Source organism: Cervus canadensis, chromosome 12 (assembly GCF_019320065.1).
Source record: "Cervus canadensis isolate Bull #8, Minnesota chromosome 12, ASM1932006v1, whole genome shotgun sequence".
Lineage (NCBI taxonomy): Eukaryota > Metazoa > Chordata > Mammalia > Artiodactyla > Cervidae > Cervus > Cervus canadensis.
The window spans coordinates 76,451,865-76,477,539 of NC_057397.1; the positions used below are offsets into that span (position 1 = coordinate 76,451,865).

Genomic DNA, 25,675 nt, shown 5'->3' on the forward strand with positions numbered 1-25,675 from the left:
CTGCTGCCGCTAAGTCACGTCAGTCGTGTCCGACTCTGTGAGACCCCATAGACGGCAGCCCACCAGGCTCCCCCATCCCTGGGATTCTCCAGGCAAGAACACTGGAGTGGGTTGCCATTTCCTTCTCCAATGCATGAAAGTGAACTGAACGTTAAGTCACTCAGTTGTGTCCGAGTCTTCGAGATCCCATGGACTGTAGCCTACCAGGCTATAAATGCTAATTTCCATATTAAGGTAGAATTGGTCTTCATTATTGTTCTCACTAAAGTCATTTTACATTGTGACTATATTTTAACACATATGTATGATCCCATATGGGATTCCCAGGGGGTGCTAGTGGTAAAGAACATGCTTGCCAATACAGGAGACATAAGAGACCTGGGTTTGACCCTGGGTAGGGAAGAGCCCCCGCAGGAGGGCACGGCAACCCCCTCCAGTGTTCTTGCCTGGAGAATCCCATGATCAGAGGAGCCTGGGGGGCTACAGTCCACGGGGTCACGGAGAGTCAGACAGGACTGAAGTCACTTAGCATGCATGAGCATGACCCAATATAGCAAAAGACTTTTAAAGTTAAAATCCTTGTTAGGCATTTTTGAATAAGAACACTGCCAAGTGTCTCAAGTATTCAGTTGAACATTAATAGCACCTGAGTTTCCACCTAAAGGCAGGAAGAGAACCCCATGAAGGATTAGGGGGAACAGAGCGCAGAGCTCACACAGGGGTTGGAGCTGGGCCTGCTCCCAAGAGCCGGACGGCAAAGCTTCACAGGGCCGGGGCACCACGTCCACCTTGCCATTCCATCTGAAACTAGACGCCCTGCCAGGGGTGGGGACATGCAGGGGACAGGAGGGAGCAAGGACAGACGCTTCCTAGAAATGCAACCCAGGTAGGAGCTCCTGCCGCTCCTGGTGAGCCTCTCTCGGCGCCCTGCTCACCCCAGCCTCCAAACTCAAACAGCTCAATCTTGTTCCTCAAGGCCCCGGACAATCCCTCCCCTCATGGGAGAATTCCTGTCGCCTTTACCACTTCCTACCCACAAGGCGGCCCAGCCTGACTCAGCAAAGAGCTAGAGAGAGACAGCTGGAGGGAGGAACATCCTCAGTCTGCAGCAGCCCTTCCCAAAACAAGACGGAACGGCCCTGAATCTGGGCAAACCCAGTGGACACCAAACCTTGCTTTTGTGCAGAGATTTTTTTTTTAAAGTCAACTCTCTTCAAAACAATTCAGAATGTTTTTACCCTTGAGAAACTATGTGGCCACTTTCCTGGTTTACTCTGTTCACAGTGAGCTCCTTTTAGAGAGGCAGTTTCTGAACCTATGGGCTAAAACAGGACCACCATGCTAGCAAGCAGTTGGCAACTAGCTCAATGAAAGCATGAATGGACCAAGGTCTCAAAATAAAAAAAAAATTAAAAAATACCCCCAACTTAAAATAATCTTCCAGACCTCATTTTAATAGAGTCCCTGTCCATTCAGAGACTTTCATAAATAACCCCCCAATTAATGACATGTGTTTATCGGCAAAACCGCTCACCTGAAATACACAGTGGTTGGTATGCAGTTTATTTATGAGAAAGAAAGATTTGACCTAAGGATTAAAAATAGAGGAGCAGTACTCAACTAAATTTGCTAACTGCTCACCCCCAAAGCCTCAGGTATAGTCTATTTTGAGAAGAGTTCAATCTGAGGTGAAGTGCAAGTCTAGCTATGCAAGGAGCTAGCAAATAGTTCTTAAAAATGGAATGACCCTTCTATCTTGCAATGCTGCTGTTAGGAGTATTAGTGCAGAATTATTGCACCTAAGTCTGAATTTGGCGATAAGGAGTTCATGATCTGAGCCGCAGTCAGCTCCTGGTCTTGTTTTTGCTGACTGTATAGAGCTTCTCCATCTTTGGCTGCAAAGAATATAATCAGTCTGATTTCTGCATTGATCATCTGGTGATGTCCATGTGTAGAGTCTTCTCTTGTGTTGTTGGAAGAGGGTGTTTGCTTTGACCAGTGCATTCTCTTGGTAGAACTCTTTTAGCCTTTGCCCTGCTTCATTCTGTACTCCAAGGCCAAATTTGCCTGTTACTCCAGGTGTTTCTTGACTTCCTACTTTTGCATTCCAGTCCCCTATAATGAAAAGGACATCTTTTTTGAGTGTTAGTTCTAGAAGGTCTTGTAGGTCTTCATAGAACCGTTCAACTTCAGCTTCTTCAGCGTTACCGGTCGGGGCATAGACTTGGATTTCCGTGATATTGCATGGTTTGCCTTGGAAATGAACAGAGATTATTCTGTCATTTTTGAGACTGCATCCAAGTACTGCATTTAAGACTCTCCAACCAGTCCATCCTAAAGGAGATCAGTCCTGAATATTCACTGGAAGGACTGATGTTGAAACTGAAACTCCAATACTTCGGTCACCTGCTGCAAAGAGCTGACTCATTGGAAAAGACCCTGATGCTGGGAAAGATTGAGGTCAGGAGGAGAAGGAGATGATAGAGGATGAGATGGTTGGATGGCATCACCAAATCGATGGACATGGGTTTGGGTGGACTCTGGGTGTTGGTGATGGACAGGGAGGCCTGGTGTGCTGCGGTTCATGGGGTCGAAAAGAGTCAGACACGACTGAGCAACTGAACTTACTGACTGACGGATTGCACCTAACTGGGTGGACTCTCTAGTATCAGTTGCATTTTGTGGAATGAGATTGAGAGGAGGCTATATAATTATGGCATATCCAGGCCAATACACTGAAATCTTAAATGGAACCCTGTCATACCTTGGCCAGTGACTTCTCAATTATTTTCCATTGCACTTAGATGCCTCAGTGGTGCTCACAAGGATCTTCTGACCTGTTCCCTAACAACCCCACCTCTGTGTCTGGGCACATCTGTTTTCTTTCAGACCCTCACACATGCCAAAGTCTTTCTTACCCCTAGTCCTCGTGTTGCAGGAAGGGGGACCCCTCCCCCACCCCCGGGCCTGACAGTGGACTCCTGTCTAACACTCAGAAATGAATTTTCCAAGGAGACACACACTGACCAAGCAAAAGATTTATTGGGAAGGGGCACCCGGGTGGAGAACAGCAGGATGATAGAACCAGGAGAACTGCTCTGCCCTCAGTCTTGCAGACAAGGGTTTTACGGGACTGGGGGTAGTTTCTGGTTGTCTTTGGCCAGTCATTCTGACTCAGCATCCTTCCTGGTGGCAGGTGCGTTTTTCATCCTTCTCATGGATTCCAGGGAGAAGGACTCTGGAAGGCTGATCGACTTCTCCCTGTTTGGGCCTCTCCTAAAGTCTGTAGGCTGACTTCTCGGGGCAGGACCGTATCCCTTATCAGCCTTTCCTCTTTCGAGACCTCTCAGGCAAAAGCACCGGGCTGAGGCGTGTACTTCCGGGTCGCGAATTTCCCCAGTCCCTGGGCAGGCTCTTCCTTATTTCTGCTCTTGAGGCAGCTTTTCTCATCCTCACATGTTGGCTGTACTGTCATCGAAGCTGCTTCTCTTTCCACTCCCTTGCCCCTCAGCACCTGTTTAATTCTCTCACTGTGCGTATCACAACGAAGCCCTGCGGTTTTTGAATGGCTCTTGTTTTCCACTAAAGTACAAATTCTGTGAAGGAACCATGTTTATCTTATTCAGTTTCATCCTCAACAGCAAGTATAGGTACTGGCATGTAGTAGATGATGAATTAATCATGACATGATACTAAATAGTGAGTGATATCCCAATTCAGTTCTACCACACTCCTGTTACGAAAACCAGATTTGTTTTGCCTGATGGGCGCAGGTTAAAACGCTGAGGCACCGACTTTTACAGCAGAGAGATTATTTATTTGAAAGGCAACCAAGTGAAGAGACACGTCAGGTCAGATCCATCTCCCAGAAGACAAGAAGCTTGGGGTGTTTATGGGATAAAAAACAGAAGAGGCAGGGTGGTCTGGGGCTTGGGGAGCAGGAAGATCACAGGGAGAGGTGATGGGAGAAGGTACAGTAGTCATCGTCCTCTGTGCAGGTGTGACTAAGCGACAGGCCTCTGCACATTCAAAACCCAGAGGCACACAGCACGACCTGCAGGGGGAACTTCCGGCTCTTTGAGGTCAGAAGGTCGCTGAGAGTGGGTGTTTGCGCGTGCCCAGTTGGAGGGTTGGGAGTCCTATCCAGTCTTAACCAGCTCAGCTCAAATTAGACACAGCTGACTCCAAGTTCCTGGGAAACAGACTAGGCAAACATCTTATTATTTAGGCTACATGCCACTTGGAGGACATGCAAGTGTTTTTGTAGATGACCTTGATTTGTCAAGGCAGGTGAAATGGATTTGACTAATGATTACCTATGGCTTCGCTCCCACCCTATTTACCCCAAACTCCAAAGCCCAATTCCAGCCTTGCCCACCCCCACCTTCACCTCTTCCCTTTTCCATAACATCTTCCCTGAGCGTACGAAGGGCCAGAGACGTGCATGGAACACAGCAGATGCTGGACAAATACAGCTGTCTTCAGTATTACCACAGCACTTCTTCCAGTGTATTCCTGTAGCTGTGTTTCCCAAACATCAGTTTTTCTCATACCACTTCCATGATTTTTCCCATATCCCCACTGTCCATATACCATCTGTCCTGCTTTTGTTATGTACTTTTTAACACAGTGTCTTCCTTAAGAAAAAAAAATGTTTTTAATATTTATTTCTTTGGCTGCCCCAGGTCTTAACTGGCATGCAGGATCTGTGACCTTCGTTGGGGCGTGTGGTATCTAATCTTTTAGTTTGGGCATGTAGGATCTAGTGCCCCGACCAGGATCGAATGCAGGCCCTCTGCATTGGGAACACAGAGTCTTAGCCAGTGGACCACGAGGGAAGTTCCCTTAAGCAAATTTATTTTTAAAGGAAAATTTAACGTGCTATTCTTTGTGTTTTTTTGTTTTTTTTTTTTGAGAAGATTATTAACTGTTAGAAATATGGCAGTACTGAGATGCCCCTTTATCCATAACACAATCAGAAGGACAGAAAATCTCTGAATGACTTCCTCACTTTGTGCTTCATTATTACTTATGGCCACAATTGGGTCCATCTATCAATCAAACCCTTCCGTCATATTGCGTTATTCTAACACTGTTCACTTAGCATTCATTATTCTCTACCTTGATTAGTTAAATACACTTTCATGCCTATATATCATCTCAGTGTCTTATTTCTCTTTATATCCTTCCTGGTTCTTAGGTTGATACTTATACAGAATATATGCTTAGTACACTCTCAGCTAAGTCCAATAAAAGCTGTGAAACAACTTGATCAAAAGAACCTGTTCCTCCAATGTTCAAAATATTTTTAAAAATAGATAGGTGAGACAGGATATTCAGGGGTTCTGGTTCCCTTCTCCCTCTGTCCTTCTGATCTCCCACAGATATGTTATCAATACATCCTCTACCTCATTCAAACCACCATGGTGGTGGACCATTAAGGATGTCCCTTTGTCTATGTAAACTATATCCAACTGGGAAGAGGGCCCAATACAAGAAATGTATCCTTTTCATGCATGAAATACACTAGAAGCAAACCCTCTAATTTATATGAAACAAAGACCAAATAAAACCAGAAAAAAAAAAACTGAATGTGTGATTTATTATATTTAAGATTGGTCTATATTGGTCTATAAGGTTTAAATGTCTGTCATAATTAACAATAAATGAATGCAACTTTACAAAATCAGTATTTTAACACAGTACGGGACTAAATGTGGCAACTGTGCACTGGAAGATTGAGATTTCCTCAATGCAAATATGGAATATGCAGCACCATTTAGAAGCTTCCACTAAAAATGCAAGCTGCAGTAATTATTACAAGCTCTACTCAAAACACAGGACTACCTAAATCAAGCATTAGAGGAAAACAGTGGAGTCATTCAGGCGTAAGATGTCAGATTTGGTACAGGATTAAAATACTAGCATTTTTTAAAAAATGTCCTGGTTTCAAATTAATAAATACAAAAACAATATAAAAATATACACCAGTTGATAAGCCTGCAGCGCAGAGGGCCGGAAGGCTAGATCTCGCTTTCATACGTCTGCAGGTACGTCTTTAGGGTCAGAATTTCCGGGTAGCTGCGGCTGGTCTTGCGAAAGAAGTCCAAGCTGGTGAGATGCTCGATGTCCCGCACCCGCGCTGTGTGCATCTTGAGAAGCTCTTCTACCCATTTCGACTCGTCCTCTGAGCTCTGCCACGGAAAAGAAAGACAATCAGAGTCAGAATTTTCCAAAGGCGTTTGTCCAAACGCTGCGTTTGGTCCAAGTCCACACACGACCTCTGCGAACTCCTGCACCCAAAGCCAAGGTGTTTTCTTCCCCCTTGGGTTCCCCACGGCTCCCACATCCCCGCCACAATGCACCGCAAATACCGGCCCTCGGCTGGAAACATTTTCAGCGGCGATTAGCTGGACCGAATAAAAGCGAGGTGTGGTGCAAGAGGGCATTTGACTCAGTGGGTCCTCAGAACAGAAATCAAGATCGGGAGAGTGCAAGGCCCCGTAGCAATCAGTCATTTGTCTCTCTGCCCCGAGGTTGAATTGCACCGAGAAGCTGAGCGCAGGAGGACGGCAGTGCCTCGGCCTCCCCCGGGGGTGCAGAGCTTGTGCGCAGGGAGCGCACACGATGTGTGTGCGCCCCCTGGAGCTTCTGAAGAACATGCTAGATCGATGACGTCACCTATTAGACTGCAACGGACTGACATTGGAATGAGTTTGACTCAACTTATATCAACTGAGCCGCCCAGTGGGTACACCTGGCACTTTGGGGCCCAAGAGGCCGGGGTTGGAAATGCAGTTCTTCCGCTTCCTGCCTGGGAGACCTCGCTCAAGCGCTCTGACCCCTCTCGGCCTCGGTTTCTTCACTGGTACACAAGACGAAGAACGAAGAACGCTTACTGCAGCTCCGGGTCAGGAGGAAGGACAGGGAGGAGGAGGGAGGTGAGAGTGAAAAAACCATCACGGGTGTTCCCAGGATGGGAAGAAAGGAAATCTCTTTCTGTCTTCACCGCTTACCAAGAGTCGCCTCATTGGCCCAAACTCGAGGTGAAAGACATTTAAATGTCTCACACTAATTTATTTCACATCTAAGGAGAAATGAAAAAAAGTAGTGCCAGGACGTCCCTAGTGGTCCTGTGGCTAAGACTCTGTGCTTCCAGAGCAGGGGGCTCAGGTTCGATCCCTGGTCAGGGAACCGGATCCCACATGCCACAACTGAGACCCGGTGCAGCCAAATGAATCAATAATTAATTAGCAAAAAAAGAAGAAAGAAAAATGCCAACAAAGCATTATTTTAAAAATCCTTTTAAAAAATATTTTTTACTTTTGAGGGAAGTTGAGAGGAAGAATGAGATCTGAGAACCTTGAGAATGTGGGGAAATGTCTACCTTTAGAGAAGAGAGGGGGCAAGAGGGTCTTTGCAAATAATCTCATTCCCAAATTGCCACGGCTGCCAAGAGTCTTTCTACAAGTTGAAGGGCAGCTGCATGTCCCAGGACTGAGACAGCTCAGGCATGCCTTCGCTGGAGTCTTCCACCGCAAGCGGTCTCCGTGAGCTACACCAAAGCCCAAGAACCTGCACTGAGTTTTCTCGGAAAGCTCCAACCCACATGGGCCTGGACGCGGAGCTCTGGCAGCTTGTGCCAGTGCTAAATACGTCCAGGAGGGTGTTGGTTCAGGAAACTGATGCCTGGCCATCCCCATCAGAAGGAAGAAACAGGAAGAAATTGCTTTGGAGGCTGGGGGAAATAAGGATTTTAACCCTCCACGCCCCACCCTCCTCACCCAGGCTGACCAAGATCTTTGCGATTCATAGGAAAGGAGAGGCCTAAATATAACTCTGCCCACAACGGTACTGACCAGTCCTCAGTGTGACCATATATAATTAACGAAGTAGGAGGTCTCCAAATGGGTCGGGACCCCCTCAGAGTAAGCAGAGTAAGCACGAAGAGATATTTTGGGAGAATTTTCATATTCGACTCATTCATTTGATTTTTCAATGGTCAGTAAGTGTAATGTTTCCTTTGTAAACGCAGTCTTTTGCATGTGTGGACAAGGGGTGAAAAGGTTTTTCCTAATTTAAATAATGGCCAGCTGGGATTATAAGAATTTGGGGAAAAAATCTGTCTTTTGCTATTTCTTTCCTAGGGAAGTGATTTGCCAATTTCATCTGAGAGGCATTCTCCTTTGGTTCTCACAGGCTAAAATCCAGCCTCCAATTAGTCAAAATACTGGGCTACACTACAAGGAAGAAAATGACTTCTGCCTCTTGCTAGCTGGCAACCCACTGAAGTATTTGCTGCAGGAGACTCTAGTATGAAACGCAAAACTAATAAAAGTCAAATAAAAGTTCAAGTGACCCAAGAGAGAAAAAGAAAAACTTTAAAAATAAATAACTTTACACATTAATGCAAATGAAAGCACAATCCAGGGACTGGCTTAGTGTTTGTTTTGTTTTGATTTTGTTTTTGCTATGGGCATTTATCCTTCACCTGCCTTCCTCCCAAATGAGCTTGTGAATTCAAGTCCCAGCAGTTTTAAGATGGCCCTTAAAGTAAGGATGTAATTCAACATGACACGTGCACTCAATGCTCATTGCAGCACTATTTACAAAACCCAGCTCATGGGAACAACCTAAGTGTCCATTAACAGAGGAATGGAAAAAAAAGATGTGGTATGTATATACAATGGGATATAACTCAGTCATAAAAAAGAATGACATTGGGTTATTTGTAGAGATGTGGATGGACCTAGAGTCTGTCATACAGAGTGAAGTCAGAAAGAGAAAAACAAATACTGTCTATTAATGCATATATGTGGGATCTAGAAAAATGGTACAGAGGAACCTATTTCCAGGGCAAGAATAGAGATGAAGATATAGAGAAGGGACATGTGGACCTGGTTGGGGGCACACAGGGGAGGGCGGGACGAACTGGCAGGTTGGGACTGACATATATACACTAGCATGTGTAAAGTAGGTAGCTAGTGGGGACCTGCTATAAAGTCCAGGGAGCACAGCTCAGTGCTCTGGGATGACCTGGAAGGGTTGGATGGACAGGAGGGATGGTCCAAGAGGGAGGGTATATAATATGTACAGTTGGTTAATTTCATTGTACAACAGAAACTAACAGCATTGTAAAGCAATTATACTCCAATTTAAAAAAATAAAAGAAAGCACAGACAGTGTCTATGTGGCAGGGGGTTCTTCAGGAAGAAGCATGCTGACCATAAGCACTACAAGAAATACTGCTAAGCTCTGGGCAGAGAGGAAGACGTGAGGACATCAGTGGACATCGTCAGACAGAACACTGGGATGAATAAAAACTGCCTTTGAGCTGAGTTCAGAACAATGTTTTCAAGCTCCCCCCCCATCACCAGATTCCCCAAATGACAGGAAAACGTGAACACCTTTCCCCCAAGAACTTAGGTGTCTCTTAAATGGCTTAAGTCTGAAATATCTTTGTAGTCTCTGCCTTGTCTTAAACATGTATGACAATTTTGAATTTCACCCCATAAAATATGTGTTTACTTTTTAGCAAAAATGTTACCTCCCCACAACAAAATTTCAGTAAAACTGAAGTTCAGATCCAGAGGTATTACACTGCCCCCCCACCCTGGTACACCATTAACTACTCCTGTGGGTGTAGATGATCAGAATTGAGAAGGTCAAGCCAATCAGTTGAGGATAGCTCCTCTCTCACTTGAGGCACCCTTGCTTCTCCACCTCCCATCCAGTTATTTCTAAGATCTTATTGATCCCTGTAATACAATATTGCTGCCTTCCACCTTCCTTTAGAAATTTCCAAGACCACACCCCAGTTCAAGTTCTGTTACCTCAATCCTAGGAATCCCGCCAAAGCCCTTTAAGGACCATGCTTAATCTTCTCCAATTCTAATTTATCTCCCAAAACAGAGGCCAAAATATTGCTCTTATGTCTAAGCATTTTTTGTGGTTATCTTTGTGGCTCAGCTGGTAAAGAATCAGTCTGCAATGCAGGAGACCTGGGTTGGGAAGATCCCCTGGAAAAGTGAAAGGCTACCCACTCCAGTATTCTGGCCTGGAGAATCCCATGGACTATACAGTCCATGGGTCGCAAAGAGTGGGACATGACTGAGTGACTTTCACTTCACTAATGTCAATGCAAATAAGTGCTAAGGCTCCAAGCTTCCACTATAGAAATCTGGTAGATTCAAAAGAGGATGGGCTTTTGAAAACAGAGGTCTTGAATTTAAAGTTCTGTTCTTCTACTGACTAGGTAGAAGGTAACCAGATAACCATGCTTTTCCTTTATGAGCTATAGGTTCCTCAAAAGCTAATAAAAGGGGAGGGGGAGGGGGTCATACGTACCTGCCTAATAGGGTAATAAGATGATGAGAAATAATATAAGAGACAAGACTGCACAATACTGGATGGTTAACATGGACTCAATCAATGGTAACAACTACTACTATTGGCTGCTATGGCTATTTTTATTTTACTTTAATTATTATTATTTTTGGCCTCATGAAATGTGGGATCTTAGTTCCCCAACCAGGGATGAAAACCAGGCCGCCTGCCTTGGAAACACAGAGTTTTAACCATTAGACCACCAGGGAAGGCCTGACGACTTTTATTTCAAATTTGATTTTACACAATTTTAAAACCTTATCTCCCACAATGATCTTCATTTCCAATATTCTGAGCAAACTTATAACTTTTTTTAAGCCATATTTAAAATTTCTATTTTTTCCTGCATCCATTGTTTTTTGTTTCAGATGGTCATAGCCTCAATCTTCACCTGTAATTGAAGACCTAGCCTCAAAACTGCCCTGTCCACAAAGCTGAAAATCTGTCTTGAAGCTATTCTTAAGGCTCTTTGCCTTTTAGTGAAAAGCAATTTCTGTGCTTGTTTCATTTGCTCTCGCCTGGAAGCCTGCCTGGAGGAGCGACTATGTTAAACACAGCATCGTTTCTCCCAGGGTACCTTACCTAAATAATTAAGGAATTTAAGCACCGCTTGTTGACTAAAAATTTTCTCCTGGAGATTTTCTCTCTGATCCTTCTATTCTATAAACAGAAGCATAGAGACTATTCTAAAATCAACTCTGAAGCACCAGGTTTCCATCACATTAAAGAGACCTGGAGTGGTCACGTGATTTGCCCCCAAGCGCAGCATTAGACCAGAGCTGGGAGCACACAGCATGACTCCTGTCTGCCTTCCTGGGCCTTCTGCATCCTGCCGCCCTGCTTTCATGTTGGAATAAGTGAATCGAGTCATCTGTGCTCTTTAAGAATGGGGTGACCTGTTATACCTGCCCTTACAACTAGTAGTAAATCAAAGTCTGATGTGTAGAGCATATATTCCTGTGTGTTTGTGTCTATATTTAAAATGGATAACCAACAAATTCCTACTGTATAGCACAGGGAACTCTGCTCAGTGTTACGTGGCAGCCTAGATGGTAGGGAAATTTGGGGGAAAACGGGGGTATATATATATCCCCAAATGAATCCCTTTGCCCGTCACCTGAAACTTTCACAACATTTCTTAATTAGCTATTGTTGTTGTCATTTTAGTCACTAAGTTGTGTCTCTCTTCGACCCCATGCACTGTAACCCACCAGGATCCCCTGTCCATGGGATTCTCCAGGCAAGAATACTGGAGTGGGTTGCCATTTCCTTCTCCAGAGTGATTGGCTATACTCCAATATAAAAAAAGTTTTAAAAGTTTTTATTAATGAAATTTTCAAACATCCACAAAAGTAGAGCAAATGATATAATGAGCTCCTGGGAGCTCTTCCCTCATTTCAGTAACTACCAACGTTGTGCTACTTTTCACTGTTTTAAAATATATTTGTCTTGTGCAAAACTGAAGACATTTGAGCACTTTTATCATTTGTCAAGAGCAAACACTGAAACAGAACTATATTAAATGCACAATACCCTTACATTGAAAAATAAAAAGCCATTAGGACACAGAGTTCCCAAGTGTTAGGCAGTTTTGTTGGGTCCCTTCCAAAGACTCAACTTGTGTATACCCATTTGTATAGTCCAAATGTTTTATAAGTGTGTTCTAGTTCAAGGGTGGGGATATAATTTAAGACACAAAGATGAATTCTGTCAGCAAATCCCAAAGGACGCTGCTTTTATAACAGTACATTTTTTTAATTTTCAAAATTAAAATATCAACATCACTAGCAACACCACGTTTACTGTGTAAAGTTCAAATTTTCTTTGCTTGCTCTATTTGTTCTTGAACTGTATCCCATGAAGGGAGTGTGGTCAGAGTGCATGTGTGCTAAGTTGCTGCAGCTGTATCTGACTCTTTGCAACCCTACGGACTGTAGCCCTCCAGGCTCTGTCGTCCATGGGGTTCTCCAGGCAGGAATACTGGAGTGGGTTGCCGTACCCTCCTCCAGGGGATTTTCCTAACCCAGGGATCAACTCTGCATCTCTTATGTCTCCTGCATTGGCAGGCAGGTTCTTTACCACGAGCACCACGTGGGAAGCCCTAAGGTCGGAGTGCATATACATAATTTATTTGAATTCTTTTCTCTGTGCAGTTATGCTATACACTTGATGCACAGTCATTTATCTTGTTTTATTTAATAGGTGTACATATAGCTGATTCACTTCATTGTGTAGTGGAAACCAACACAACATTGTAAAGCAACTATATTCCAATTACAAAATAATAACAGAAGGAGAAGGTGGGATGCTTTGAGAGAATAGCACTGAAACATATACATTACCAAACGTAAAACAGATCGCCAGAGGGAGTGTGATGTGTGATGCAGGGCACCGGAAGCCGGGGCTCTGTGACCACCTGGAGGGGTGAGGTGGGAGGGGACAGCTGTGTGCTTAGGGCCGGCTCACACTGACACACGGAAGCAACATCACAACACTGTAAAGCAATGATCCTCCAACTAAAACTAAACAAGTTCCCCTTCGGCCTTACAAATAGGGTGAAAATATGCCCCTCATTTAAGCATGGCTCATCCCTGTTGTCTGTAGTTGTTATTTCATAGTATCCTCCCTTCACTTCCAGAAATGTTCTGGTTTGGATAATAATAATATTGATAATAATAAATACCTGTGTACTTACTGAACAGAACCTAAAAAAGATAAACAAGTAAATTTTAAAAAGAAATAATAACAAAATAGAAAGGCTTTTAAAGCAATGAAAGTGGAGCACGATATACGGGTGAGATAAAGGAGCGCGGGGCGGAAGCGGAAGCGGAAGCCTCGAGGGCCGCCATGCCTGCACTCACGTTGCAGCTCTCGTCGTTGTCGGGCCTGTGGGGCAGCACGAAGGCGGACACGGAGAGCGGCCCGTCGCAGCGGTCGGCGGGCTGCGTGAAGTCCAGGCAGCTGGTGAGGATGCTGTAGTAGTGGGTGGGCACGGGGACGGAGCTGCCCTCCACGTACCTGGCACGGGGAGGCAAGACGCGTTAGGGCTGACGGACAGCGCTTAGCCAAGTGTGGTCAGTGAACGCTGCCCCAGCGACTGCAAGGAGATTCCTCTCAGGGGAGTCTCTTTCTCACTTACAAGCGTTAACCCACTACTCTGTCTTTGAATATAATGTTTTCAATGCCCGAAATCTTTCTCTAAACCTGGAAGAGCAGAAAAGATACTGGAGACAAAGAAAAACCGCCTGAACCCAGACGCAGAGGCTGGACACAATGGCAGGTCAACGGAGTAGAAATGGAAGTCGGGAAGAGTCAGTAAGCGCCGCAGTGGGAGGGCGCCAGAGGTGTGGAGTTTGGACAGTGAGGCTCCACTGAAAGCTTCCGTGCTTGGGAGCACCACTGTGAGATCCACATTTCAGGAGAGTAACTCTCATAGATTTGTATCAAATGGGCCAGAGGCAGAAAACACAGGAGCTAAGAAAAGAATAGCCCTTTCAAGCCACAGTGAGGTCCTGAACTTGGTACAGAGAACTCATTTACTGAAGAAGATTCTAAGGACTGAGTGCTAAGTGTAAATAATCTTTTCCGGTAGACCATAGCATAGGAAGTGATAATTCCTTACTTAGTTTTCTCTTGTCTTCATTTTTATCATTTTCAAAATACTGAAATTACGATTAAGCTGATAATATAATTTGAGCTTAAAACTATAACAATAACCATTAATAAATGTGTGAGTAAGATAAAATTTCACTTATGGATGACTGGAAAGGCAGTAAGATCTATTTTATTACTTATCTATATGAAAAAAATTAACATTTTTGTCTAATTAACTATAAATCACAATTAAACCCTCTCATATTTTGTGTTACTCTCTGTTTCATACATGTATAAAATTAAATGATGATTATGAATTTGTTGTATTTATGTCTTCTTGCCTTCTCCACCAGACTGTAAGTTCCTCATGAATAGAGTATGCCTAATTCTTTTATATCCCTAATAGCACCAGAGAGGGACAGAAACGAGGTTTGATCAAAGTTTATGTGCAATTTCCTATTGAGATGTACTGACTCAGAAAACCTAAGGAATTTTAAAAGTTCCCCTCCCACCAAAATAAGGGAAACAAGGGAAAATTATTATATTCCCAGAAGAGTTATTAAAGAATAAATGAAAAAGATTTAATCTTTTGATACATATTCTTTTATGGAGCTGAAAGTACATTTATTTACCACAAATTCCTGTTTCTTTCAACTATCAATGCCATGTTTAATAAAAGGTCCAAAAGAACTGAAGAATTCACAAAGAGATTCAAAGAAGAACAGGGTTAAGAGGTATCAGCTCTTCTCTAGTACATGAATATTTGAAAAATATTCTTGAGTGAGATCTTGGAATTTAAAAGCTTACTGTTTGATTTTGTCTTGTGTGTCATGTAAGCCATCGTAGTCATAGTCAAAAATTGGTCCACTTATCACGTTAACTCCATTTCTTTCTGAAGCATATTTCTTCACCAGAACCCTTTGGAAATAATTCCAGATGCCTGTGCAAAGACAAAATCAGTTCTTCGTGAACAAAACTCCTTGCTTTGGCCGAATTCTCTCTAGGGTGTGTTAAACAAGACACATATCACAAGTTAAGAGACAGTAGAGCTGTTGTGATTCTTGAGAAGCCATCGTAAAGCATTAGCTGTGTGTGTGTCATTTATGCGCCAGAAAAGAGAAAGACATGGAGACATTCATTGGTAGAGGAGTTTAACCTGGGTGAACTGTCAGGGAAGCCTTTGCAGATGAAGTGGTTATTAGGCTGAGATCTGAAGGGGATTTTTCTGAGCAAAGAGGTGGAGACAGAACATTCCAGGAAGACAGAATAGCTGTGCAACGGAGAAAGTATAGTGTTTGTGAAAAACTGCAAAAAGGCCTTAATCTACTTTTTTTCCTTTCATGATGTCATAGATAGACTCATTCCCAAGTTTATGTCTCTAGCCCTAACCTTTCCATGTGGTTCCAGACATACTATCCAACCACCCATCTCACGGTACATTTGAAGACCTCATAATCATATCTAACAAAAAATTATTCAAACAGAATTCTTAATTCTCCTTCTCACTCCAGTTCCAACTCTTGGCTTCTCCATCACCGTCAGTGGCATTCGCTCTCGGATGTTTGGGTCAAAATCCTAGGATTCACCCCGGACTTGTCTGCTCTCCTCATACACATGTGGCAAAGTCCTGGCAGTGAGACCTCCAAAACACAGCCCAGTCTTCTAAAGCTGACCACTCCTCACCATTCTCACTGTGTCTATGCTGATCTAAGTCACCATCTTCTCTTGCAATGAGCTGCCACAAAAGACTACTTCCTGGGCCCCCTGGGAGAAACTCTTCCTTCTGTGTAGCTCAGGAGTCCCCAACCTCCAGATCCAATGCCCGATGATCTGATGTGGAGCTGATGTCATACCAGAAATAAAGCGCCCAATATGTGTAATGCACTTGAATCATCCCCAAACCATCCCCTTCCCATCACGGAAAAATTGTCTTCCACGAAACTGGTCCCTGGTGCCAACAAGGCTGGGAACCGCGGGCTGTATGCGGCGGTTCTCTCTGGAGCAGCCAGACGGATCCTCTCACACCATGAATCAGAGAGTGACTCACACTCCCCAGCACCCTTTTCTCATACTCCAGATGATTTCTCCCATAATTAGAACAAAACCCCAACTGTCCACCGTGGCCCCTGCCTCCCTCCGTGACTCTCCTTCCCATTCCGCATCCCCCCCAGCTACCGGCTTTCTTCTGCCCCTCTACTTGCTGAACGCGCTTCAGAGTAAGGTGCTGCACATGCTCCTCCCTCTGTCTGGAAAACTCGCCCTTGATCTGTGATTCCCGGCTGTCTCCTCCACGGTTCACTTCTCAGTTTCACAGTCACACTCTAGAGAAGACTTCCCTGTCCAGGCTAGCTCCAGTTCCATGACAGTAGATCGCGGGGGAAGGACAGGGGTGGAAGGGAAAAGGCAAGACGGGAAACGCAAACCAGAGAAGTTGGCTCCAAAATGTTAGATGTGACTTACCGCGCTCGACGCTATTGGTTTGGTCAAAGAACTCGTTCAGGTTTTTCTGTACGATGTGATTGAAAAACTCAAACGAATTTTTTGGCCAACCCAATACATGGGGGTTACGAGGTTCAGGCTGTTATCATTTCTTACCTCTTCTAATTAAAAAATACTTGGGCATTTTTCCCACGGGGTTTCAACTGCTGATGATCCTCTATTCTAAGCGAGAAGGACAGAGCAGGCCACCAGAGCCAAAATACCACGGATAATTATTTGCAATAAAGGAGGGAGGACAGTGGGGGAGAAGTCCAAATGTTAACTTAAGCATAAAAATTGGAGAGGCACAGAAGGAAAGAAATAACAATGGGAACAGTCCAAAGGCCAAACCCACAGAAATGTGGCCTGTGAAAAAACCATTCCCTGCTGAAGAACAGCGGGCCCTCTGTGAAGGGCCTTTGGCCACATCAGCCTCAGGGTGGGACGGTGTGTGTGTTTCCTTTATTGCTGCTTGGTCAAAAAGGCATCAGCAAAGAATAAAGAAATCCAGGAAACCCAGATTTGTGGAAACTCAATGAAGCTGCATTCCATGTAATATTATGACAAATGGATTTACATGAGTTTATGAAACATTTCTCCACTGGGCCCGAGAACAAGCCAGGAAACCTCCTCTTAAAAGCATACTTTAAATTTTCACTCATATGCAACAGAGTCTACCTTTGAATAAGCCCTTATTTACTAACTGAGGACATCAAATAAACATTTTTTTTTCTCTAAACCATGTTGGCCATTTCACCGATGTCAAGTTGAGGAGGCATGGCCCTGTAGATGACACTTCACCACCTCATGTTTCGGTTTTGACATTTTATTTTAGTCCTGAGAGTCATGTAACACAGCCCAATGCTCCTTTACTAAGTGAAATTATGTAGAAATGTTTCCTTTCCCACCTTTCCTAGAAGCATCAAGGTCTGCTTGCTATAAATGAAATAAAGGGAGGTCAAGTCTACTCCATAATGCCTTCTCTATCTTTGAAGACATGGATGGGTGGATGGATGGATGGATGTACAGTAGATGGAAGGAAGATGGATGGATGGATGGATGGATGGGTGGGTGGAAGGAAAATGAATGAATAGATGGATGGATGGAAGGGCAAATGAATAAATTCTTTGTTATCAGAAATAGAAAATGGATTATTTTGTTCACTGGACAATTAAGTTACAAACCCATATAAGCCATAGAAGTCATGCATTCAAATCTTATAATTTTACAAATGAGAGGCTAAATGGCATTTCTGTGATCACATAGGCAGTGGTCACACTCCAGGGACCAGAACTCATTTTGGGAGCCAGAGCTCACCATGATTATACCATTCATTTCATCACTATCACCCACAAATATTTATATCATATAGAAAGAGATTATGAGTGTATATAATTTACTTAGCCCTAAAACCAACTGAATTTATACTCTGATGATTCAGAAGACTCATTAAGGTCTTGCTAGGTTTCAGGATCAATATTCAGAATACATCATCACCATTCCCCTAAAGGAAGGGCTGTTCGTGGCTTTTACTGTAACATTCAGTAAATAAATACAGATGATGTTAAATGTTAGGTAGCATCCAAAATACAAAGACTCTTTAAGCCACTGATAGAGTGAGCACTGAAATGGGAAGAACAACAGATTAGAAGCACAAACTTGGTTTAGCTCAGCTTCTACCATTCATGACCAGAGTCACTTCTTGTGACTTCAATTTCTTAATTATAAACAAGGGATAAATAAAAATCACCAAGCTCCCTCACAGATTCATAATTTGGATTAGCAGTAGAGAATTACATTACATTAAAGGTTGTTGAAAATTATAAAGGCTAAACACATGAAAGGTATTATTATTATTAAAATGAATCTAGAGGTAGCAAAAGTAAGTGATAAATTTAGAAACATTTCTTTCCACAAATAATAATCTACTAGGTAAATATTGGACTTACGTTTAAAAGCAGGATACATTGGAACCATATTGGTTACAAGGAATGCATCATATTTAGCTTCTGGGGATGAGCTCAGATCTAAACATTAGGAAAACAAATAGTGTCTATTACACACTAAAATCGACATCAATAAAAGTAATCTTATAAAATGACCCAAACGGCATGCAGTGACTGGACTGACTCTTTCATTCCCACTTATCCCCTCTATATGCCATTGCCTACTTCTCTTCCCACTCCACCTCTCTTCTTCACTCAATCCTTCTCCTTAAATAAAATTTTTATGTTCTTTTGCTTCCAACCTAATCTTGGGTCTACTAAGTATTATGTAAAAGAGTTCCTTGACTTCACCAGTGTAATTTGGACTTTAAAAAATGTCATCAAGGTAATGAGAGATAATTAAAGGGCTTCATGTATTCTTAGGAGATCACATCTATAGTATTATTTAAAAGATTAATGTCTCATTAATTTCCCATTTCACTTTTAGATTCTCATTTAACGATGTCAGGAGACACAGTGAATGTTCCCTTGCACTTTAGAACTCCCTGGGAATAGGATTTGTGAAAGCTGGTCTCTTTTCTGGCTGCTTTTGGAAGGCTCCCAGAGAAGTTCATCTCCTCAGCCTCTTGAGCACCCCTCTAAAAACCACTGAAATCCTAAATACCAAGTTGCACACGCCAGACTCCGCAGAATAACACCCCTCTAGAATGGTTAGATCCTGGTCTTCTGTAACTTACAAGGAGGAAAGAGGAATCCATAGGACATCTGTTTATCATTTTTGTAGGCCAAACAGCTCTGACTGAAACTCGGAGAAATGCGGACATCAGGCCGGACGCAGTTGGTCAGGTGCTCAGCGATGCCAGAGACCTCAGCCTGAATGGTGAGTCACAGTCGTCAGCAAAGCCGTGGTAGAGACAGTACCAAACCAGCGGGGAAACACTGAAGCCAGACTGCTTGGTTCCACACAGCCAAAATCAAAGCCCCATTAGCTTTTACTATAGCTCATATTCTGATAGTCTCTCTTTAAAATAAACAAACAAATAAGAGAGGACTTCCTTGGCAGTCCAGTGGCTAAGACTCCGTACTTCTAACTCGGGGGGTAGGTTCAATACCTGGTCAGGGAACTAAGAGCCCATGTGCCACTTGGCCAAAAAAGAAAAATATACTCTTAAAAAAATAAAAAGACCTCACTTTTAAATGCACTAAGCTAGTAATTTTCAAACTCTTTTTCCCTACTAGCAGAACTCTCTTTATCAGTCTTGCGTAAAACAATAATACGGAAGGCAGAAATTTCACTGTTGACATAATGAATGAGATTCCACAGAAGACAGCTTAAAAAATAACATTCTGAGAAATAATATAGACGTATCTCCTATTTAAAAAAAATAACTTTATGTATTGTTTGTGCCCGAGTACAAATTAACAAGTAGTTATGTTTGGGGCAGTTGAAGTAGTCCTTTGTATTCAAGTAGTCCTTTGTATTCAGAAATTAGAAACATATCTCAACTGCTAATAAATTTTTCTAATTTCTGATATAAACTGAACTATCTCATCTTTACCAAAACTGAAACCCCAACATAAAACAAACCTTCGTTAACAAAACAAAACAAAACAAAACAAGATGTTAGTGGGGTCAGGCTGTGATGTGTGGAGCCGTGGATATATGGGAAATCTCTGTCCTTTCCATTCAATTTTGCTGTGAACCTAAAACTGCTCTAAATAATAAAGTATATTAAAACACACAGCCAAATCTTGATAGCTCCTGAAACTACTGGGCCATGACAAGCAGAGTAAAAGAAACTAACAGAATTAGTATGCTATGTTATTTCACATATTACCGTGAAGTTATTAGAACATGGCAGAAAGCCTAATTCAAAATATTTTACAATAGATCCTATGTAGGATTTCTTTCATCAGGAAAAATTAAAGTCTCTTCTAAGAAAAAATTCTGTTCCGCCAGCAATCATTCTATTAAGGCATGGAGCGTAATGACATGAAGAACATGAAACCCAATTTTCTCAATGACCTGTTTGGAAACAGTGTATGATGTCCAGAGTGGCATTAGAAATATTTCACTATAACCGCTTTCAAAGTCAGTGTGATATAAGATATCATATCTAGTCCGATAGAGTACAGCAGGCCGTCCATAGAGGAGATGTCTCTCTAGGAAAGAAAAAATAATCTGTCTTAAATACAGATTACAATGTACATCAAATGTTAAAGACTCTTTGGAAGAGAGTCAAGTTGTCCAACATTTGCTTGCTTACTTATTAATAATGTAGTTCCTTCTCCTTAATTTAATCAGGTTAGTGTTCCTAACACTTTGGTGGTTTATTTGATCACCTAAGCATGGGTCAAGGCTTCCAGTCATCAAAACTGTAATGCAAATGCCATATTTATTTTAATAATTATTTTCCAGTTGTAAAGAATTTTAATCCACATGGGAAAGAAACATAGTAAACTGTGAAATGATTCAGCTGAATGGGAAGTCAAGACAGTTGGATTTTTATAGAATTAATTCCTTTGACCCTGAAAGGCTCATCAAATTAACCAGCGATTTAATTAAGAGAAAGGCACTCTTTGATCATTATTTGTAAACTGCAACTCAAATACGCATTATTTCAGCATAAAAAGTGAGCAGTAATGAGCGTTTAAAGTAAGTAGCTTTGTGACACGTAGGAAAACCCTTTAGGTAAGAACTTAAAGGAACATGTATAGATAAAATAAGTGGCGTTCAAGAGGGTCCTTTGAATACAAAAGGAAGGTTGGCAGTTAGCAAAGAACTCAGTTAAGACCCCAGAATGTAGATTCCTCTTAGGAAGAAATAAAGGTTTGAAACCTTCATCTTCTAAGAAGAGAGGGGACATGAGTGGGCGAACCTTCATTCCACACCCACAATAAATGCCTCAAGCTTGATCTGCCCATTTTAGATAGGCCAAAGTCAGAATTGCCATGGACTCTTAGAAATTGAGGTCCTACAGATCGAAATAGTTAGCGACCTAGGCTTCGGCAATTCACAGTTCCCTAAGTGATGACCAAAAAAAAAAATTTGGTATGATTTCTATTAGAGAAAATCATTTCTGGCAATCACTTATTAAATTATGTATACATGTTGCTTTAATTAAAGTATTACCATTCTACGCAAGTAACAGAGAAAACTCTGTAGATTACTTTGCATGACCCTCCCAAGTAGAACTGCTGATTTGAGGCAAAACAGCCCACACTGTTACAGCACAAGCCTGCTCTGGGTAGTTGGGCTTCGTCAGCATTGCAGTAAATATAGAAGCCTTGGTTAAACTGCCGAATTTAGGGACCCACCCCTAAGAATTAGAAAACAATAGGCTAAATATTATATAAATGAAATACATAACAAACACATAAAAAGCCTGCAAATCGTAACAGTAGTACTTGGGAGCAGTTATTAACCAGGTCAGACTGTCCTTCAAAACTCAAACCAAACCTTTTCTAGGTTCAAAATTTCCATTAACGTTTTCCTTGATTTCATTTTTGCTGCCTCTGAATTTCCTGGTTTCAGCTGGAAGCAGAAGTATCAAGATTCTTTGAGAAGCTATTCTCTTTTTATCATTCAAGTTTTCATGCTTACCCAACACATTCCTCCAAGCTCAAATGCAAACCTGGTGGATTATCCAGTCTATCCCATTAAGGAGCACAGCAAAACAGCAACTGTGTTCCTTCACGCACCACCCCTCTTTAGAGCAGCCATCAGTCAGCAGTCCTGGACAATCTGTAGACTCCACCAACTCTGGTTCCTCCTTACTTCTTGTCATCCCTCCATTCCATGAAGGCTGACTGATTTGCAGAACTGCCCATAATCACTGTCAGCAACCCTGTGCTATGATATATGTGACGCCTTTTCTTTCCACTGGGAATAACTTTTCCACCAATCCTGTCATTTGTCTGCCTGCAAACATGTTGTCAATATATCCTCCCTTGTCAAAATGTGTGTCAGATCTTGGGTTATGGAATAGAGATAAATCGTGTGTGCCTGCTAAGTCATTCAGTCATGTCCAACTCTGTGTGACCCCATGGACTGCAGCCCGCCAGGCTCCTCTGTCCATGGGATTCTCTGGACAAGACTGGAAGCTCACAGTTCAGTGGGAGACAGAAACCTGGCATTAATAACTGAAATGCAGTCCGGTACCCACTCTAGCAGAGATACTGACATGGTGGAGTAGGAACATAGAGAATGGTACATGCCACAGATTGGGGTGAGGGCATCAATGCAGTCCTTACGGAACTTAGGAAGCTAAGACACAGTGAACCCACATCCCATTTATGCCTATGCCCTGGCATAATCCCCCTTCTCACCCTGAAAAGGGGATGAGATAAAATGGTCATATCGTTCAGCTCCCACGGAAAAGACAAGGGGAGGAGCGGGAGGAAGGGGACAGGAGGGGAGAGGCGTCCGAAGAGTCCCTTTCTCCTGAAACGTTTCTCTAGTTAAGCTTCTCCAAAAGCTTGTGCTTTTGCTCTATATGTACAGACTCGATTTTCTTCAGAAATGTGGGCTTCCTAGCTCCCAAGATATGTACTACTGGAGTTTTGGCACACGGGACAGAAATATATCATTATCTGACTCACTTTTCCCAGTGGTTAACTGACCATATATGATATGAAGCAAAAAAAAAAAAGTAGTAGCTTTGGCAGTCTCCTAAGAGCCTACGAGCTCCCCAATGACTGAAAGAATCTACTTGAGTCTTCCTGAAGCATAAGAGGTGAAATCATCTTTGCAGGAAGAAACATTTTAAGGCCCAGAATCAAAATTTAGATTTCCCTTTTTGGGTTTATCAGGGCTTCCCTGGTGGTTCAGTGTTAGAGTCTGCCTATAATGCAGGAGAACGGGGTTCGATCCCTGGGTCGTGAAGATTCCCTGGAGGAGGGCATGGCTACCCTCTCCAGGATTCCTGCCTGCATAATTCCATGGACAGAGGAGCCTGGAGGGTTACTGTCCATGGGGTCGCAAAGAGTCAGACATGACCGAGTGACTGACACTTTGCGGTTCATCAGGGTATCAAAGAGTCACAGGTTCTTGGTCACTGCCTGACTCTGCTACTCCAGCAACGCCTTAGACAAGCCACTCATGGCCTTTCTGGGTAGCAGAAAGCCCCTTGTTGGGGGAGCCACAGAGTGGACTTGGAGTTCAGTCTTTGTGCACATAGGGCTCTGTCCTGAGACCAGACACCCTGGAGATGAACTTCTAGTTTTGAAATACGTTCCTCGTGACTTTGTGACACGGATCTAGCATAATTTTTGTCTTCCCAGGCTGGGTTCCTACTCCATGAGATTCCAGACGGAGCCTCCATTCCACACCCCAGGTCCCTGTTTACAATAGTGTCTGGAATTCTTGGGACATGCCACAGTTCCCCTCCAGATACCACATTTGGCAAGTACTGGGAGGCGAATCTTTTTAAGTGGTGTGGACTTCCCCAGCCCTCTTTTTTTGTCTTCAAACGTTTGCTTGTCCAGACTGGAGTGTGTATTTCTTTTCCCTCTTCAGCTTTCTGACCCATATTCCCATAGATTAGCTGGCTGACTTGAGAGCCACATGAAAATCTCCCCTCTTTTTCTGTTTGTGTTTTAAAACATTCACTCCCACAATAATATGCTCTTACATTTTACCACAGACTCTCTGCCCCAGGTCTCTGCTTTCCTACCTCCTTTCTCCTCCTTTGCCTATGAGTGTCCACTGTCCTTTACTGCCAAGTCAACCGCTTCTGGGATTAGACTGAACGTCTCTGTTAGTGTCCTGTTCTTCCTTACCTCGGCCTTTAAAACACTGTGTCGTAACTTACCACCAGGCTAAATCTCACAATAAGATAATCATAACTTAATGAGGACAGGGCTTTTATTGATTTTGTTTACCATTGTATCTCTACCTCCAACATTGCCAAATATCGACCTGGATAAATAAATGATTGTTTTATTTGAAAACAAAATATTGTTCTTTATGACTTTTAAGACCTGGATTTCTACATGTGACTCGTCTAATAGAACCCCAAGAGACAGACTGGACAGACCAGTGTCACCTTCATCTTACTGATGTAGGAACTGAGGATTCATGATTTGTGTGAGATAATTCAGCTACACGACAGCACCCAGAATCCAGGTCTCCACCCCTGGCCCAGTACCCTTCTCCCAGCTTTTTGGACAGTCTCTAGGTGGATGCCGCCTGCTGGGTTATTCTAATGGAGAGCACAATGAGTGGAAGGCCCACTTACTCTGGGCAGGAGCTCGGCCTGAGTCATGCCTTCTGAGAAGCTCATATGACCAGAAGTTTGTATCCAAGCATCTACTGCTTCAGAAACAACTTCCAAACCCTGCTATGCACTGAGATTCTCTCCAAACACTCTCTCTTTATTCCAACCCTTAAAATAAGAAGCATTTACAGAGGGAAGCACAGAGGCTTTAGTGGTCCTATAGAACTGGAGCCAGATCTCATCTCAGCTCTTTATAGCTTTGTGATTCTCTAACTTAACCTCCCAGAGTCTCATAGCTCTCTGAGATGTTGCATTCTTTACAAGAAAATATGTCAAGCACCTCGCTGTGTCTTGATCCAATGTAGTTGTAGTGTAGTCATTTAGTAAAGGAGATTTGATAAATTCAGGCTTAAATTGAAGAAAGTAAGGAAAACTCACTAGGCCATTCTGGTATGACCTACATCAAATCCCTTATGATTATACAGTGGAGATGATGAATAGATTTAAGGGATTAGATCTGGTAGACAGAGAGCCTGAAGAACTATGGACGGAGGTTTGTAACACTGTACAGGAGGCGGTGACCAAAACCATTCCAGAGAGAAGGAAACACAGGAGGGCAAAGTGGCTGTCTGAGGAGGCTCTACAGATACCGGAAGGCAAGGGAGAAAGGGCAAGACAGACCCAGCTGAATGCAGAGTTCCAGAGAAGAGCAAGGAGAGATAAGGAAGCCTTCTTAAGTGAACAATGCAAAGAAATAGAGGAAAACAACAGAATGGGAAAGACTAGAGATCTCTTCAAGAAAACTTGAGAGATCAAGGGAACACTGCATGTCAGAATGGGCATGATAAAGAACAGAAATGGTAAGGACCTAACAGAAGCAGAAGAGATTAGGAAAAGGTGTCAAGAATACCCAGGAGAACTGTACAAAAAAGGTCTTAATGATCTGGATAACCATGATGGTGTGGTCACTCACCTAGAGCCAGCCATTCTGGAGTGTGAAGCCAAGTGGGCCTTAGGAAGCAACACTATGAACAAAGCTAGTGGAGGTAATGG

At 42.9% G+C, this 25,675-nt stretch overlaps 1 protein-coding gene and 1 long non-coding RNA gene across 9 annotated transcripts in view; one reads left to right on the forward strand and one right to left on the reverse strand.

The window, feature by feature from the left end:
* Positions 1-1,841: 1,841 nt before the first annotated feature.
* Positions 1,842-25,501, forward strand: LOC122451355. Its single transcript, XR_006272381.1, has 3 exons — positions 1,842-1,872; positions 2,493-2,495; positions 25,361-25,501. It is a non-coding gene; the product is annotated as an uncharacterized LOC122451355 (long non-coding RNA).
* ENPP2 (ectonucleotide pyrophosphatase/phosphodiesterase 2) overlaps positions 5,583-25,675 on the reverse strand; it is a 128,551-nt gene continuing 108,458 nt past the window's right edge. For 4 of the 8 annotated variants that reach the window (XM_043484125.1, XM_043484122.1, XM_043484126.1 and 1 more), the window contains 7 exons: positions 21,865-21,939; positions 20,431-20,567; positions 19,142-19,277; positions 18,408-18,485; positions 14,788-14,920; positions 13,248-13,404; positions 5,583-6,194 (listed from right to left, as the gene is read on the reverse strand). In XM_043484125.1, the coding sequence (XP_043340060.1) occupies positions 6,024-6,194; positions 13,248-13,404; positions 14,788-14,920; positions 18,408-18,485; positions 19,142-19,277; positions 20,431-20,567; positions 21,865-21,939 (887 nt within the window). In that variant the 3' untranslated portion in view covers positions 5,583-6,023. The remainder of the gene's footprint in view (positions 6,195-13,247; positions 13,405-14,787; positions 14,921-18,407; positions 18,486-19,141; positions 19,278-20,430; positions 20,568-21,864; positions 21,940-25,675) is intronic. The other 4 variants (XM_043484127.1, XM_043484123.1, XM_043484128.1 and 1 more) reach the window with 1 other exon arrangement.